The sequence below is a fragment of the Dasypus novemcinctus genome, chromosome 21 (genome assembly GCF_030445035.2).
Source record: "Dasypus novemcinctus isolate mDasNov1 chromosome 21, mDasNov1.1.hap2, whole genome shotgun sequence".
Taxonomy (NCBI): Eukaryota; Metazoa; Chordata; class Mammalia; order Cingulata; family Dasypodidae; genus Dasypus; species Dasypus novemcinctus.
This window is the reverse complement of record NC_080693.1, coordinates 82,477,988-82,494,148: the sequence shown is the minus strand read 5'-3', so window position 1 is coordinate 82,494,148 and position 16,161 is coordinate 82,477,988. Positions and strand designations below refer to the sequence as shown.

The 16,161-nt window shown below is 64.8% G+C and overlaps 2 protein-coding genes across 4 annotated transcripts; both read right to left on the bottom strand.

Annotated features, from left to right (window-relative positions):
• Positions 1-733: 733 nt before the first annotated feature.
• On the bottom strand, positions 734-4,133 carry SYNGR2 (synaptogyrin 2). Of its 2 annotated transcripts, none has more exons than XM_004460431.5 (4): positions 3,981-4,133; positions 2,269-2,506; positions 1,820-1,959; positions 734-1,734 (listed from the first exon to the last, which is right to left on the bottom strand). In XM_004460431.5, exons 1-4 carry the CDS (start codon positions 4,077-4,079, stop codon positions 1,537-1,539), a joined length of 675 nt encoding a protein of 224 aa, XP_004460488.1. In that variant the 5' UTR covers positions 4,080-4,133; the 3' UTR covers positions 734-1,536. The 2 variants fall into 2 exon arrangements, with proteins under 2 accessions (XP_004460488.1, XP_071066931.1); XM_071210830.1 differs by lacking the exon at positions 3,981-4,133 and adding an exon at positions 3,117-3,305.
• Positions 4,134-4,604: 471 nt separating this feature from the next.
• C21H17orf99 (chromosome 21 C17orf99 homolog) lies at positions 4,605-14,195 on the bottom strand. 2 transcript variants are annotated; one of them, XR_009182558.2, is made up of 7 exons: positions 14,072-14,195; positions 13,735-13,767; positions 7,813-8,112; positions 6,132-6,401; positions 5,878-5,974; positions 4,929-5,173; positions 4,605-4,892 (listed from the first exon to the last, which is right to left on the bottom strand). XR_009182558.2 is itself a non-coding variant. In XM_004460430.4 (6 exons), the coding sequence occupies exons 1-6, from the start codon at positions 14,106-14,108 to the stop codon at positions 5,167-5,169; spliced, it is 744 nt and encodes a 247-aa protein (XP_004460487.1). In that variant the 5' UTR covers positions 14,109-14,195; the 3' UTR covers positions 4,605-5,166. The 2 variants fall into 2 exon arrangements, 1 of the variants encoding a protein (XP_004460487.1); XM_004460430.4 differs by having other exon boundaries at positions 4,605-5,173.
• Between the last annotated feature and the right edge of the window lie 1,966 nt (positions 14,196-16,161).

Sequence of the window (16,161 nt, the reverse complement as noted above, 5' to 3'; positions counted from 1 at the left end):
TGCTGGGCGCCGCCAGCTGGGGCTGCGCGGTTGGGTTCTGTTTGTGAAATGGACACTTTATACTTCAGGTGCCAAGAAGACAGCTCTGCCATGTCTCGGAAAGTGGGCGCCGGCGGGTGCAGTCAGGAGCCACCGGTGTGGGGTTGGGGACGGGGTGAGGAGGTGCCCCCGGCCCTAGCTGGACCTCAGGCTGGCGGCTGCCCCTCTGACCCGGGGGGCCTGGTGGTCCCTTAGTGCGGGCAAGTCCCGGAGCCCGGCTTGCTCCTGCAGGGCTCGTTGGGTTTTGAGTTCTCACCGCACACGCTCATGTTTCTCTTGTGCACAGGGTTTTGAAGCTGTTGGGGCCCACTGCTGGCAGCTGCCCATCACTACCCAGAGGGGAAGCTGGGGTTTGCTGCCCTCTCCTGCACGGGTGGGCTTGCCCCCTGGGGAGGACCCCTGGGCAGCTGAGCCCCCTCTCTGGGGAAGGGGGCGCTCCGGGGAGCACTTCTAGGAAGGGAGCAGCAGGCCCGGGGCGAGGATCCAGAACACCAGCCGTGTTTACAGCTGAGCACAGAGCTATTTTAGGATGTTCACGGAGGGTGGCATGAGCACGGGGACCCTGGAGGGGAGAGCGGGTGGGCGCAGGCACAGCGGGGGGCCAGGTCCACCCTCCTCCGTAGAGCCACCCCCCAAGGCAGACCCTGGGTGGGATTTCTACCCCCATTCCATGGGGTGAGGCTGGACTACTGAGTACGAATGAGAAAAACGTTTATTTTATTCCATCTCCAAACCAGCTTAATAACCTGAGGGGTGTCCTGCTGCCCCCCCCCCACCGTCACTCAGGGCAGCTGGGGGCGGGACCCTCCTGCCCCCCTCCCACAGGTCCTGACCTAAGTGGCAGAATATTTACATAAAGCTGGGTGTGGTCAGTCAGGCAGAGCACCCCCTGCTGCCAGGGGGTGGGGGCAAGGAGCGGAGGCCGCTGCCCCTCCCCTGGCCGCCAGGAAGGCAGCCCTTGAGGCACCTGGCACAGAGAGGTGAGCCCAGCGTGGGCAGACAACACAGCAGGACCGGGCAGCAGGGTAGGCTGCTCCCTCCCAGGGTGGGGGGGGGGCTGGGGGCACAGCACCCAGCCAGGTGGGTGGGACTGACCTGAGTGATGGGGGCGGGCTCAGAGCCCAGCTCCGGCAGCAGGCGAGGCAGGAAAAGGCCCCCCACCCTCCACCTTGGGTGCAGGGTCCTGGGTCACTGCAGCCGGGGCCCGGGTGCAGCTCCTGGGCCGAGGGGCAAAGCTAAGGCACTTGGCAGGCGGCATGGGGGCACTTCTAGGGACTCCAGGCTGGGCTGGGTCAGGAAAAACCAGGAGAAAATGCTTCCGCTAAAAACCCTCTTCTAGAAAATGCCCCTTGAGGTGTGAGCGGCGCCCCCCCAGGCCAGGAGCTTTGGGCCCGTCCAGGAAGGCGGGTGGGTCTCCAGCCCACAGAGAGCTCAGGAAAGTCCAGGCTGGGGGGGGGGACCCGGGGCGCCCCCCGCCCCTTACTGTCCCGGCGCGGCTCAGTACACGGGGGGCGGCTGATAGCCCTCGGCGCTCCCAGCGTTCTGGGTGAAGGGCGGCTGCTGGTAGTTGTCCACGGACGCCCCCGGGTAGGAGGCGTAGGCCGAGCTGGGGTCCGGGGTGGGGTCCACGTAGTTCTGGAGAAAGTCCTCCACGCCCGCCCTGTAGCGCTGGTAGGCCAGGAAGGCCAGCGCGGCCTGCGCGAGACCAGGGTTGGGGTTGCGGGGGGCGCCGAGGGGCAGGGGGCCCTCCGCCCGTCCCGGCCCTCCCCGGACCACCTACCCAGGAGAAGATGGAAAAGAAGCTGAAGGCGATGGCCGCCCGGGCGGAGTCGGCCCCCACCAGCACGTCTTCGGACTTGGTGGACGCCCACTGGTTGGCGAGGAAGCAGAAGCCGATGAACCACAGGAAGGTCCAGAGAGCTGGTGGGAGGGGAGGGTCAGCGCCCGAAGGCCGGCGTCTCCCAGAAGCGTCTGGGTCAGGCGAAGGCCCCACGCGGAAGCACAGGGCACCAGGGGGAGATGGCGAGGCTGGCCGGGCCGGGGGTCCACCTCCAGGGGGGCTGGCTCCAGCCCGTGCTCCCCACGCCATACCAGCGGCTCCCAGCAGCCAGAGAGAAACCCTCGCGCCTGAGACGGACAGCCCCTCCCCCCTCCCCGGGGGCACCCGGTCTAGGGCCACGTTGCGCCCCTCTTCTCCCCAGACCCCACGGAGGTGCCCCCGGGCCACACCTGAGAAGAGCAGGTCGCCGACGACCAGGTACTTGCGGTCGGTGGCGTTGCTGATCTGGGGGAAATAGACATCGACCACGAGGAAGAAGGCGGAGGCCAGGAAGGCCAGCACGCCGATGGCCTCGCCGTAGCGGCACGCGTCCTCGTTGCGGTTGAACACGCAGTGTTTCTCGGAGGTTTCGTGGGTGTTGGTGTAGCCCTCGGCGAAGATGCAGGAGAACTCGATCAGGGCGAAGACCTGCGGGGACGGGGGTGTCTGAGGAGCCCCCCCTCCTCTTCCCCTTTTGGAGGAGGCCCCACAGCCCCCCCTGAACTTCCTCGGTGCTTCCGGGGGCGGGTCCCTCCTCCCGGGCGGCAGGGGCAAGGGGCCAGCGGCTCTTGGGCGTCACCAGGTCACCATCAGGAGGCCTGGTCGGGGGAGGGGGGCAGACGGGACTCTCCGGAGGGGCTGCCCGCTGCGTCATTAGGACAGCATGTGGCTTAGGGCTCTCCCCCAGCCCCGGAGAACACCCCGCCTTTCTGGAAGCGCTGCCCACACCCCCCGACCGTGCACCCAGCTGAAACCTGGGCTCCCCCCCCCCCCCCCGGAGCCCCCTCAGGCCCAAATCCCCAGCTTCCCCTGCACAGACTGCGGACTCTTTAGTACCCTGGTCCCACCCCTCCGAGGGAGCTCCAGTGGGTCCCCTGCTGGGAAGTGGGTCTGGCCTGCACAGGGCGCTGGCTCCGAGTACTACACTCAGACCTCCAGGGGGCCTGGGGGTGGGGCTCCCCCGGCAGAACTCCTGGAGGGCCCAGGTCACCACATCCCGTCCCCTAACTCCCAGGTCACTGCCCAGCCCCCATCCCACCTCCGGGGTCACTGGCGCCCGTCTCCCTCGGTGGGGGCCTGCCCACAGCTGGCACGCACAGGGCCCTGCTCGGCAGGACCTGGAGGAGCGGCCACCAGCCCCACCCCCAGCTACCGGGAGAAGCCGGAACTCCGCGACGCGGGAGCAGCGGCGCCCCACGCCTGGCACTGCCATCCCGCCCCGCTGGGCATCTCCCCGCACACAGCCCGGGGCCGGGCGGGCCAGACCCCGCAGGCGGGCAGGGAGGGGGCGGCGCCGCCAGGGGCCTCCGAAGGCCCAGGCCGCGCCCGCCCCGCTGCCGCCCGGCGAAACCCCCTGCTGTGCCCACCGGTCGTCCAAGGTCACGGACGTCCCCGGCAGCCCGGTGTATGGGGAGGGGGCAAGTTCCGGGGTCACGGGCCTGGGCGGGGAAGCGGGGCCGCCGTCTGCTCTCGGGGCGCCAGGCCGCCCCGCCCGCCCTCCCGCCCCACGTGGCCGCGGAAAGCCCCTTCCCGGCGGCCTCCCGCGGCTGCGAGCGGCGGCGCCGCCACCTGTCCCGGCGCTGCCCCCAGCCCCTCCCCCTGCCAGCAGGGCGGCCGGGCCTGCTCCCGGCGCCTCTCGCCACCCCGCGCTGGGCCGCAGGCGGGGCCCGGGACCCGGGGACCGGCCGGGAGCCGCGGGGTCAGGGGAGGGTGCCCGGGGGGCGGCGGGAACGGGGCGCAGGGGCAGGGCGGCGGGGCCCGGGCGAGAGCTCGGGGCGGGGGGGCGGCGGGGCCCGGGCTCCCGGGGTCGGGGCACCTGTCGCCGGGAGGGCTCGGGAGGCCCGCGCGGGGCCTGGGCGGGGGGCTGCCCGCGGCTCGGGGCCCGCTCCCGCCCGGGGCTCACCATGCACGCGGCGCGCGCCACGACCTGGGGCTGCGCCAGGAAGCGCCGCAGGTCGAAGGTGCCGCCCGCCTTGGCCGCGCCGTAGGCCCCGCTCTCCATGTCACCGCCGCCGCCTCCGCCGCCGTCGCCGCCGCCCGCGGACCGCCGGGGAGCCTCGCAGGCGCCCCGAGCCCGCCCCGCCCCGGGGGCGTGGCCAGCGCGCCCCAGGGACCGAGGGCAAAGTGCCGCCCTCAGCGGGCGGGCCGGGCTGGGCTCGGGGCGCTGGGGGTGGGCCCTGGGATCTGGTTCGAGGATCGGGGGCTGGGAGGGCGTGGCCAGCTGGGCTCAGGGTCCTGCCGCTGGGGCCCCAGAACTGTCTGGGGGTCCCCCATCCCCCTGCTCCACCCCCACCCTCGTCTCCTCCTCCTGGAAGCCCACCCGATATCCGGTCTGGACCTAACCAGCCCGGACCCAGACCCGTAAGCACTCGGGCCCCTCGGCGCCCCATTCCACTCAGAGCCCCAGCATCTGCCCAGGCTGGAGGCCCCATCCCTGCCAGGCCGGTGGCACTTTTCTTTCCTTCTCCCTGATGGATGCCCTGGGATCAAGGACTCCCCCGCCCCCCGCCCCAATTCCCATGTCCCATGTCCCAAGATGGTGGAAAAACAGAAGAGAAGTTCCCAGGGTGACATGCAGGGGGCAGAGTTTAATCCAGTTTCATCCCCCACCCCTCCCCAAAGCCGGGTCCAGAGCCGGTGGAACAGGGAAGGCAGGGGCGGGGGGAGGGGAGAAGGCGGAGCCAGAGGACCCCACCAGGAGATGGGGTGCCACTGGAGGAGGGGGAGGGAGCGGGTGTGGGGGAGAAAAGGATGACCAGGTCAGACCTGGACCCTCCAGCGGCTGGGCCTTTTCACTGTCAACCCCTCCCCAGACCTGGGTGGCCTTTTCACCGTCAACCCCTCCCCAGACCTGGGTGGCGACAAAGCCGCTGAGAGGTGAGGACGGGGGCCCACGCACAGCCCCCTTTCCAGCCACCTGGCCCCGCCTTCCCTCTGCAGCCCACCTCCGCCCCAAGCCAGCACTGTGGGCTCGCCGAAGGCAGCGGGGTGCCGAGAATCCGGGGGCTGGGCTTCTCTACAGGGGCCGGTCTGTTGAAGGGGGGCCAGGACCCGCTCCCCTGGAGGGCTCTGCCAGCCTGCGTCTCTGGTCACAACCTTGATGACAAGGGAACCAAGACCCCAGGTTAGGAGCGCCTCTCAGCCACCCCTCCGAGGCCGCCAGTGGATCTGGGGGCCTGGCTGGAGGGGGGGTTGGCGTGTGGCTGAGTCACCCCGCAAAGTGCAGGGGCAGCTGCACCACTGAGAAGGGCAAACGGGGGGGCTCAGACAGGTGATCTGCCTGGCCCAGGGGGAACCTGGCCTCGGGAAAGACAGAGGCTTGGGAGGATGGAATCCAGAGTGGGGTTGGGGTGCCAAGGGCAGGCTCCTGGGCAGGGAGGGGGAGAGCCAGGAGGGAGGCCACGGGCAGGTGCAGCACACCTGTGGCACCTGAGGTGGGACAGCACTGAAGCCCTGGCCACTTCTACAAAGCAGCGATGGCCTTGGAGAGGGGACCCCGGGAGGCCCAGGGCCGGCCCCTGCCACCGCCTGACCGACGCCATTCCCAGAGGGCAGAAGTCCCTGGCTCCGCCAGCCTCCCTCCTCAGCCCCCCGAAGGAAGGTGGGCCAGTGCCCCGCCCGGAGGGCAGCTGACTGTAGCAGGGCCAGCGGGCCAGCACCTGGTACCTGGCACACACAGGTCCTCAGGATACGGCCGTAGGTTGTCCCCAGAGCAGCCCTGACCAACAGACCCACCCCCACTGCCAGGGGCAGCAGCCCCGCCAGTCCTCGCCCCTCCCGGGCCAGCACCCACTTCCTACCTGGGCCGCAGGGCCCAGCCCAGCATTCCAGATGTGATGGCGGCAATGCAGGTGAGGCTGCTGACCAGCAGCACGGCAGGGCCCCGGGGCAGCTCTCCTGTGCGGGAGGCGACTGGTCGGGGCAGGCACGGCTGCTCAGGGAGCAGGGGAGAAGCTGCTGCGCCTGCTACCAGCCCAGCTCCTGGACGCCCCAGCACGGCCCCCTCCCACCCCAGCAGGGCCAGCTGCCCCTTGGGAGTCAGGGGCCCTCTCACCTGGGGGCACCAGCTCGAAGGCACTGGACTCGATACTGATGTCGTTGCGGGCCTGGCACTGGAGCCAGTGTGAAGTCTGGGTCAGCGGGAAGGAGAAGTTGGCGCGCTGCCCGTGGCGCGGGGTCTGCTGCAGGTGGACACGCCCGTCCTTCCCGACCAGGCTGTAGGTGATCGGGGGGCTGCCCGAGGGCACCCAGCAAGACACCTCCATCCTGAGGTCGGACTCTTGGTCCATCAGGGTGAAGTTGGCTTGTGGCTGGGACACCGGCTCTGGTGGGGTGGCAGAGGGTGGCACAGGCATGGATGGCCACTCTGTGCTGCCCCCACTCCCAGACCGCAAAGAAGTTCCCCTCAATACAAAAGTGGCAGGAGCCTAGTGGCTTAGCTCTGCTGCTGCCTCCCCTAGGCAGCCGTCTGGATTTCTCCCTCTGCCTGGTGTCTGAATGTCAACTCTGCAGATGGTACCACGCAACATCACATTTGGGTTTATTCCTGTGTGTTATCTCTTGGGTTGCCAGATTTAGCAAATAAGAATACAGGACACCCAGTTAAATTTAAGTTTCAGATAAACAGTGAAAAATGTAAGGCTAATAGGTATGGCCTATGCAAAATTCAACTGGCAATCCAGGTTATTTCTTCCAGCCTTGGCTCCTTCAAGACAAGAACTGTCTAGATTTTGGAATCTCTCCTGGCCTTCAGCCTAAGCATGACCACCATTGCCCCATGGGAAGTGGTCGTGGCTCAACTGGTAGAGCGTCTGCCTACCATAGGGGGGGTCCAGGGTTTGATCCCCAGGACCTCCTGACCCGTGTGGTGAGCTGGCCCACGTGCAGTGCAGCCGCACACAAGGACTGCCCTGCCACGCAGGGGTGTCCCCCGCATAGGGGAGCCCCATGCGCAAGGTGTCTGCCCCGTAAGGAGAGCCACCCTGCATGAAAAAGCGCAGCCCGCCCAGGAGTGGTGCTGCACACATGGAGAGCTGACACAGCAAGATGACGCAACAAAAAAGAGATGCAGTTTCCCAGTGCCGCCGGATAACGCAAGTGGATGCAGAAGAACACACAGCGAGTGGACACAGACAGCAGACAACGGGGGAGGGGGAGAGAGATAAATCTAAAAAAACCCACAAAGCAGTCATTACCCCTTGTCCCTTATGCACCACCCACCAAAAGCTTCCATTTAATCTTCTCAGTACTGCCATGGTTTTTTTGTCATTTGGTCAACATCACTAGGACTCTGTGCCATCATTTCCCAAAGGAAGGGGCCCAGAGAGGCTGCAGGACTTGAGTTGAGCCCCCAGCCTAGGCTGTGCCCCCTGTGTTTTCATGGGGGAAGAGGGACAAGGAATGGGTGGAGGTCAGGGTCTCTGTCCCACCGTAGGTCAGGGAACACATCTGGGCTCCCACACATGAGGACATGGGGTTAAGATTTGAGCAGGGGTGGGGAGATTGGGAGCAGCCCGGGCCCGGAGCTGCTTTGCTGCTGCTGCTGGGGCAACTTTCTCACCTCCTCCAGCTTTAAAAGCTTCTACTTCTAGAGCCGAACCTCGCCCCTGCCCTCCAGGGCGGCTCAGCCAGGGCCCCCCGGCCCTGTGACCTGGCCCTGCAGGCTTGAGGGTCCTGGAGTCGGAGGACCCCCGCCGGGCTCCCCACCCGGCTCCCCGCCCTGAGCCCGCACTCACTGGCCCACAGCTCCCAGTACATCTGCAGCGGGGCGCTGACGCTGCCCGCCCACGAGGTGGTGGCCGCCTGGCAGGAGTAGGTGAGCAGGTCGGGCCTGGACTTGAGGGTGACGTTGATGGCGAAGGAGGTCGGCTGCCTGGTCTTCACTGTCTTCTTGGTTACCTGGATGCCCTGGGTCCCCCAGAGTGAGTAGGTGACGGGCGGGGACGCCTGGGGGGCGTGGCACGTTATGATGACGAGGCGGCCTTTGGGGAAGACCTCGAGGACCTCGTAGGCGATGAAGACCTCGGGGAGGAGTTCTGGGGAGGAGGAAGCCAGCACCGAGTAAGGACCATGCGAAGACACTGGGTCGGCAGCTCCTCCGAAAGTGAAACAGAGATCCCACCCCCAGGTAGCTACCCAAACTGCACACCTGACAGCAGCGAGTCACACACACACGCACACACATGCTCATGGCAGCAGGATCCCCCATAGCCAAAAGGGGGAGACAACCTGAGTGCCCATCAGCTGATGGTGGATAAACAAGATGCGTTCTGTCGGGACAACGGGGTATTACACGGCGGTATAAAGGAATGGGGGGCAAGCAGGTTTGGCTCAACTGATTGTCCGTCTACCACATGGGAGGTCCGCGGTTCAAACCCCGGGCCTCCTTGACCCGTGTGGAGCTGGCCCACGCGCAGTGCTGATGCGTGCAAGGAGTGCCCTGCCACGCAGGGGTGTCCCCGCGTAGGAGAGCCCCACGCGCAAGGAGTGCGCCCCGTAAGGAGAGCCGCCCCATGCAAAAAAGCACAGCCTGTCCAGGAGCGGCAACACACACTGAGAGCTGACACAGCAAGATGACAGCAACAAAAAAAGCATTCTTGCAAGACAAGAATGCAAGTGGACACAGAAGAACACACAGGGAATGGACACAGAGAGAAGACAACAGGGGCAAAGGGGAGAGAAATAAATCTTTTTAAAAATAAATAAAGGAATGGGGGAGTGGATGTGGCTCAAGTGGTTGAGCGCCTCCTTCCCACAAGGGAGGTCCCGGGTTCCATCCCTGGTGCCTCCTAAAAAAAAAGGAAACAATAAGCAAACAAATAACACAACCAACTCAGGCCTCCCACATACAAGGTCCTGGGTTCAATCTCCAGCTCCGGTACCTCAAAAAAAAAGATGGCGTTCTGCCCTGCACCACAACTAGGGTGAACTCGAAAACATTACACTAAAGGCAAGAAGCCTGGCCCACAAGAGGCACCTGGTGTAGGATCCCATTTACATGAAATGGCCGCAATAGGTCTATCGGGGGGCCAGTGGCCAGTGGCTGGGGGGGGGGTAACTGCTGAGCTGGTTCATGGTTTCCTTCTGGGGTGATGAAAATGTTCTGAAGTAGATAGTGGCGATGGTTGCCCAACATCGTAAATGTACTACAGGCCACCTCGGAATGGTTCGTTTTATGTTACGCGACTTTGACCTCAGTAAGAAAAGAAACCAAGAAAATGCCGCGAGACGGTCTCCGGGGCTTAGGCCCTTTCTGCCCAGAGTATTTTTCTGTGACAATAAAATAGAATTAGGACTTGGGTAAAAGGCCCGGGGCCTGGGCTGGGAGGTTGGGACGTTGGCCTCTCATTGGGCAGCTGGTGGCGGTGGCCTGTGGGTGGCAGGGAAAGGGGGTTCACTTCTGCCCCCCACACCCCTAGCCGTGGCAGGAGACCAGACAGGGACCGCGGTGGCCAGGTGAGCCACTCAAGCGAAATCCTCAGGCTGGATGCTGAAGTCTGGCGCCCGCCCCGGTGGGCGATGAGGGCCGACACGTGAGTCGAGGAGTCCAGGTCGCCCTTGGGGAGCAGCACCCCAGAGCTGGGGCTTTCCTCGCAGCAGGGGGTGAGGGGGGTCCAGAGCCACGAGGACCTCAGCGCCCGCCAGCCTCACCTGGGAGCTGGGACGGAGGGCGGTGGGCACCTGGGCTAAAAGAGGCGGGGGCAGGCAGGGCGGGGGTGGGTGGGGGTCCACGGAGGTGCAGGGCCAGGGCCGCAGGAGGCCCCCGGGGGAGGTGGGGTTGCAGAGCCGGAGGCGATCAGAGGGTCAGAGCGCGCTCCCACCCGGACACCTCTCCTCCCCAGGCCCGGGATGGACCCCCGCTCCCCCCCACTTGTCCCGCAGCGCGGTCCAGACCTGCAACTGCTTGCCAGGGACGTTCCTGCTTTGTGGGCAGGCACTGGTGTCCACCGAGGCAGGAGACGGCTTGATGTAGGGGCCGTGGACCCAACGAGCGTACCACACTGATGAAAGGGGTTGTCCATGTGGGAGGGGTGGGGTATATGGGAACTTCTAATGTTTTTTAATGTAACATTCTGTGTGATCTACGTATCTTTTTTTAAAAAAGATAATAAAAAATTAAAAGATAAAAAAAAAAAAGTCAGGGCCCCGTGTCGCCCGTGGGGAGCAGGCCGGCCCCGCGGGTGACAGGGGAGGACGTGTGCTGTGGGCGGTGTGTGCCCGGGAAGAGTGCGCTTGGGGGGCAAAGCGAGCCAAGGGCCGAGAGCGCCCGGGTGCCGGAAGGCATGAGCGGCCTGCCGTGGTGGAAGGAGCTCAGGCTTCCTCCGCCTTGACCTTGCCTGCTCTGCGGCCAAACTGCCCACTCAGCAGAGAACCCACCAGCCGGACTCCAGCCTTCTCGAAAGCCGTTTCCTGGGAATCCCGGCGTTTCTGGCCACTCAGCCTATTTCCTTCCCGCTCGGCAGGTCTCACCCAGGGGTGACCGTGCTCCCCGCCCGGGGGGTATTTGGCAATGCCAGAGACGGGTGTGTGCCACACCCAGCTGGGGGGCGCCACTGGTACCAGGGGCTGGAGGCTGGGGACCTGCTCAGCACCCTGAGTGCTCACCAGGGCGGACAGCCCACCCCACAGGCGGGAGAACCCGCGGTCTAGCAGCCTCCCCGCCTTCTAGAATGAGGGCTCCTCCCTGCCCAGGGCTGCCCACACCGTTTGTAACTTGTTTTCTTCTGAATATAGTTTCCTCCCTCCCCCTTCCTCTCTCTCTCTTTTCCAAATGGGTTTTCATGCAAAGTCTTTGAAAAAAATAAAATTATCATCGGGGCGAAAGCTACACGCCCCTCTTGCTGACTGCTGCTGTTAATTTAGTAGGTGCTGAGTGTGGGGCCAGAAGGCCTGCTCAGAGCCCGGGAGGAGCCGACGGCCAAAACCCTGCCTCCCCGGGGGGCCACGGGGCCCAGGGGCAAAGTGTGGGTGCCCCCTTTTTTTCCCTCCCTTCGTGAAGGGATATGACTTAAAAAGATAAAAATGGCCCCTTCGTTTTCATTCACGGGTCCTTCATAGAAGCCGATTTGCATGAATCCCAGGGTGGTTTTTTGACCTGCCCTGAGCCTTCGCTTCTTCTCCTCTGTGTCTTTTGATTGGTCAGTCTGTGGATCGGGCCCACCAATCAAAGGTGGCCGACCATTTAAACTCCATCACCTGTGCAGAGCCCTGGGCTGCTGCCCCGGGTCTCCTGGGACAGGCAGGAGGGGGGAGGGGGCGCGTCCAGGGGGCGTCAGGTGCGGCCAGAAGCGGGGCGGCCCCTCCCTCCAGGGACAGCCCGGAGCTCCCGGCATCCCGCTCCCGGAGATGCCGGCTCCTGAGACTTGAGGAAGGCCCTGGGGATCTGGATCTGCTTTTGAACCAGCAGCCCACCCCTGCAAGGGAGTCGTGGAATGATCTAGAACCTTGCTCTGGGGCACAGCCAGCTGGTTCAGGAGGAAGTGTAGGCTAATCGTCAGTGGCCTTGCCCCCTCTCAGGCGAGAACCTCCAGTTTAAATCTGTCTTCCTGCCGCGTGTCCCTCCCTCGGGAAGGGAACTGGGTGTCGAGTTCACGGCAGTCCCCAAGGACCCCTCGCCCGCGCTCCAAGCCTTATAGGGTCCTGCAGGCCCCCTTTTGCCACCTCCCAGCCACCCCAACCCCCAAATCCTGTCTCCAGGTCTCTGGATGCCAGCCTGGGCGCCCCCCCTCCCCCACCTTTCCTGGAAACCGGCCCAGAGCAGGGTCCCAGGGCACCGGGCTGGGACAAGGGTGGGCAACCTCCCTCCCCCCTAACACAGCGGCCTTGGCCCTCACATCTTCAGGCTTGTCCATCTGCCCTTCCGGGTTAGTCATCTAGAAAGTTCCGGGCACTCCCACCTTTCCATGAAGATTTTTACCGATTCCTACTACTCACAAAAGGGCACTTGCTGAAATTCTTGGGGATTTCACAACACACAGAGATAACTGGATATCTGAAAATGGTTAAAATGGGAAATTCTCTTCTGTACATACGCAATCACAAAATTAAAAACAAACAAATAAATGTAGAACCATACGGCACCGAGAGTGAATCCCAATGTGACTATGAACTACGGACTTGAGCTGATAATCTCATTCTAGTAATACTGGTTCATCAGTTATAACAAATACACCACACTAATGCAAAAAGTTAACAGGGATAACTGGGGAATTCGGGAACTCTGTATCTGCATCATTTTTCTGTAAACCTTCGACTGCTGAAAAGTGCACACACAGAGATAACTGGCCCAGTCTCCAGGCCCTTTGGTTCCCAGCAGTCCAGTTTCCTTGTGCCCAGGCCCTCGCTCCCACTTAGTCTTCCCCTAAGGCTGCCCCTCTCGTCCATCGGGCCAGTCCCTTTGGCCTCGCCTCTACTTGCTCTTTCCCATCCCCGCCATCAGCAACAGCTGCTGCCTGCCCCCCAGGACACCCCCTTCTCCCCACCCCTGCACCATCACCCCATCTCTCTCCTGTCTCTTCTCAACGTAGAAGCCAAAATGAGCCCATCGGGGGCAAATCAGATCACATCCCCTGCTCTACCCCCTGGGCCCTCCACAGCAGATGTGTGCCCACCCCTAACCTCACCCAGCCCCCGCCCCACATCTGGCCCCACGGGGCCCCTCGCCCTTCCCATCCTGCTCGGTCACCTCCCGTAGTCCTTGCTCGGCTGTCCCCTTCTTAGCAACAATTTCCCCAACGTCCCTCGCCCAGGAAATGCCCCCCATCCCACAGCCCCTCTCCCTCTTCCCTGTTGGTTTCTCTCTGTAACCGACCCGGCTCTATCACATGCCAGACGATTTTCTCTTGCGATCATCTGCCCCCCTCGGCCCCTAGAATGTGAGCCCCGCCAGGGCGGACGTCTTGGTTTTGTTGCTGGGCCCCCTGTGTCCTTAGAGACCAGAACAGCGCCCGGCCCAAAACAGGGGCTCAACCAATGTGCGTGATTTATCGGTCTCTTAGGAGTTTAGTTAGCAGGACTCAGTTGTCGAGAAGTCAGAGGCCAGGAAGGGAAGCTGGCGCCCCCCCCCCCCCCCCAGGTACTTCCCCAGCTGCAGCAGCTGCGGCTCCGCGCTCCTTTTAGGGGGCTTATTTTTAAAACAAATGAGGAAATGATAGTTCAGCCTGCACCTCTTTCAAGCAAGACCCGCCTCACATTTCCTGGTCCTTGCCCTTAAGTGAAATGGTGACGGGATGCCTGGCCCGGCAACACAGGGCAGGGGGCTGGCAGGGACGAGAGGAGGAGGAAGAGTAACCCCCAGCCTTAACCCACCCAAGGGCCACAGCTGGGGGCGAGGGGGAGAGGGAAGGACGCGCAGAAAAGCCGAGCGGACAGCCTGAGGGGGGACGCGGGGCGGGGGCTGGCGGCCACCTTTCCCGGCGTCCCCTCCTCCCTGGTCCCCGACCCCGTGGGCGGTTTGTGGGACCCATGTCGCCGACGCCCTCTTGGGGTGGGAGCCTCAACTTCCCCTTTCTTCCAAGGCCCTCCCACTTGCCTGGGCTGGGGCCCTGTTCCCCAGGCGGGGTTCCAGAACCATCCGATTGCCGGCCAGCTGCACTGCCCCCCAACCCGCAGGCTCGCCCCCGGGCAAGGCACCCACGGGGTGGGCTCTGAGCACTCACCTTCTGCCTGCTCTTTGGAGAAGCCGCTGGTGGCTGTAAAAGAGGGGAGGGTGGTAAGGAGGGGGCAGGTGGAGGGGAGGCGCAGGGAGCCCAGGGAGCCTCGGACGGGGGATCGGGGGCCTCGAGAGACCCCGAAGCACCTGCACCCACAGGTGCTCTCCGGAGCCTTGCAGCTCTGGGCTGGATGGCGCACGGGGGTGGTTGAGGCCCTGCCCGGTGACCCCGGGGTGCCCACGACTTCAGCTCCTGCCTCTCCTGTGCCCCCCAGCCCCCCATACCCCAAGCGGGTCTCCTCACGGCTTGCCTGCAGGCCCCACCCCGGTGCCCCCGGGCTCACCCAGCGTGGCCCAGCAGAGCAGCAGCGGGAGCCTCATACCCCCCTGTGCGCAGCCTCTGCTCAGCTCCCCGGAGCTCCCCAGCCCTCTGCTGCTCCCCCGGGGGCCCCAGGGACGCTCGCTGTGGGGGTGCCTGCAGTGGGAGATAAGCTCAGATCCCAGGACGTGCTCAGAAAGCCACCTGGGCCTGTCCTTCCTACCCCCTCCCAAGGGCTGCTGCCCCCCCGGAAAGTGAGTTTAAACCAGTGTGCAAGTTCAGCTGTCCCTGCAAGCTGGGGGGGCCAGGGCCGCCTTGGCCCCCAGGACCTGGGAGGGCCTTGGGTTCCGCGGGAGGGGGAGCTAAGCCTGCCTGTCAGCTGAATACCAGGTGGCGTGATATATGTGAGGGTCCCCTAAAAGGGGGGATCTGACCCGGGGCGCTGGGTCCTCCTCTGGGAAGCAAGTGGAGAAGCAAGTTCCATCTACCTCCTGGGGGTCTGCTAGGCGGCCCACCCCGCCTCAGCCCCGAAATTAGACTTCCGATTGGAGGAGGCCCCTGGCCCCGGGGCGTGACTGGTCACCCTTGGGCGTGACGTGCTGTGGCCGCCGTGGTGACCACATGCTGACCCTGAGGAGCTCAGAGGAGGGGGCTTCCCCATGCCCCTCGATGGTGGGTCACCCAAGGGCCTCCTGTCCCACGCTGGCCCAGACGACAAGGAGACAGAGCCACGGTGCAGGTGTGGGCTGGCTAACGGCCTCCTGGGAGAGAGGAGGGTGGGCATGAGGAGCCCCCCGGCGGGGCCCAGGAACCTGACTGCCCTAAGGCCACGTCCACGGGGGTGGGAAGGGGGGTGGGGAACACCAGGCCTGGACCCCTCCGGGCTGGGGCCCAGGGCCTCCCCTACCCCACGGGGGGCTTGGGCCTCCTCGGGGGGTCTGGGTGCCTCGGGGAGGGGGACCTGCCAGCAAGGAGGGCAGCAGGGAGGACGATGCCCTTGGCCTCCCCAGGGAGCCCGGCCTGGTCACTTGCCACCCCCATTCTTGACCCTTCTCCCTGGGAGTGGGCCCTGCGCCCCCGGGCCCCCTCCTTGTGCTTTGGCTTTCTCCCTTGAGGTCAGCAGGGGCCTCTCTCCCCAGAAGCCCTCTCTCGCCTCTGCTGCGGGGGTGGAGAAGGAGTGGGGGAGGCTGGCTGCCTGGACCCCGTGCTCAGGGGAGCCCACATGAGCTGGGGTGGCCCGGGAGAAGGCTGACTTAGGGGAGGGGCCGTCCTCTCCCGGGTCTGAAGTCCCTATGCCCGCCTCTGGCCTCTGACGGGTGTCTTGGGGAAGCCCGAGCCAGAAGTGGGGTGCTCGGGGGATGTTTTCCAGGGCCTTCTTTTCCCGCCCCACCCTGCCCCCCTCTAGCAATCACCCTGTTCCCTTCACATTGGGGGTGCTGTTTCTGGAGGGGGATGGTTGTCCGGGATGCCCCCTGAGACCCCCCGGGCTGCCATGGAGGGGTGGTTTGGGGTCCATCTGCTTTGTGCTGGTGTTTTGTGATTTTGACCCACAGAGGCCCATCTCTGGAATCGAGGAGCCTAACTGGTGTCATCTGGTCTCCTTCATGGCCAAGGCTCTGGGGAGACGCCTCCAAGGGGGAGCCTGCACTGAGCTGCCTGGACAGCCAGATGGACAGGGGCCCGTCGGGGCTGGGCAGCGGAGAGGCCAGGAATCCCCACAGCTGGGGCGGCTGGGACTTCACCTGCAGTGGATTCGAGCCCCTGGCTGGACCCTCACTGTGCAGATGGCACTAACCGCTCGCAGGTGTCCCCCTGGCCTGGGCTGCTGCAGAGCGGGCACCTCTGCCCCTGGCCTCCAGCCCCGTCCCCTGCACCCCTGGCATGCGAGGAAGGTGCACGGCTCCATCTTCCCACGACTGGCCCGTGAGTCTCACATTCCAGCATCCTCGGCTGCCTGGATCCCCAGGTCCCCCGGGGCCATCCCCACACCCCTGCCCGCAGGGCCGCCTGCTGCCCTCACCTCCCACTCCCCCTGCCACATCCCGAGACCCCAGCTTGCCTTTTCGGGCTGTCCTGATCACGGGGGCCCTTGTGGCTGCTTCCTATCTCTTCCGC

Coding starts and splice junctions, on each gene's coding strand:
- SYNGR2 (XM_071210830.1), bottom strand. CDS start 3,290: ATGGCAGTGCCAGGCGTGGGGCGCCGCTGCTCCCGCGTCGCGGAGTTC. Junction 2,507..3,116: donor GGGCGCCAGTGACCCCGGAG/GTGGGATGGGGG, acceptor CCGTCCCCGCAG/GTCTTCGCCCTGATCGAGTT. Junction 1,735..1,819: donor TCTTTTCCATCTTCTCCTGG/GTAGGTGGTCCG, acceptor GGTCTCGCGCAG/GCCGCGCTGGCCTTCCTGGC.
- C21H17orf99 (XM_004460430.4), bottom strand. CDS start 14,108: ATGAGGCTCCCGCTGCTGCTCTGCTGGGCCACGCTGG. Junction 13,768..14,071: donor GCTCTGCTGGGCCACGCTGG/GTGAGCCCGGGG, acceptor CCTCTTTTACAG/CCACCAGCGGCTTCTCCAAA. Junction 8,113..13,734: donor CTCCAAAGAGCAGGCAGAAG/GTGAGTGCTCAG, acceptor CCTCCTCCCCAG/AACTCCTCCCCGAGGTCTTC.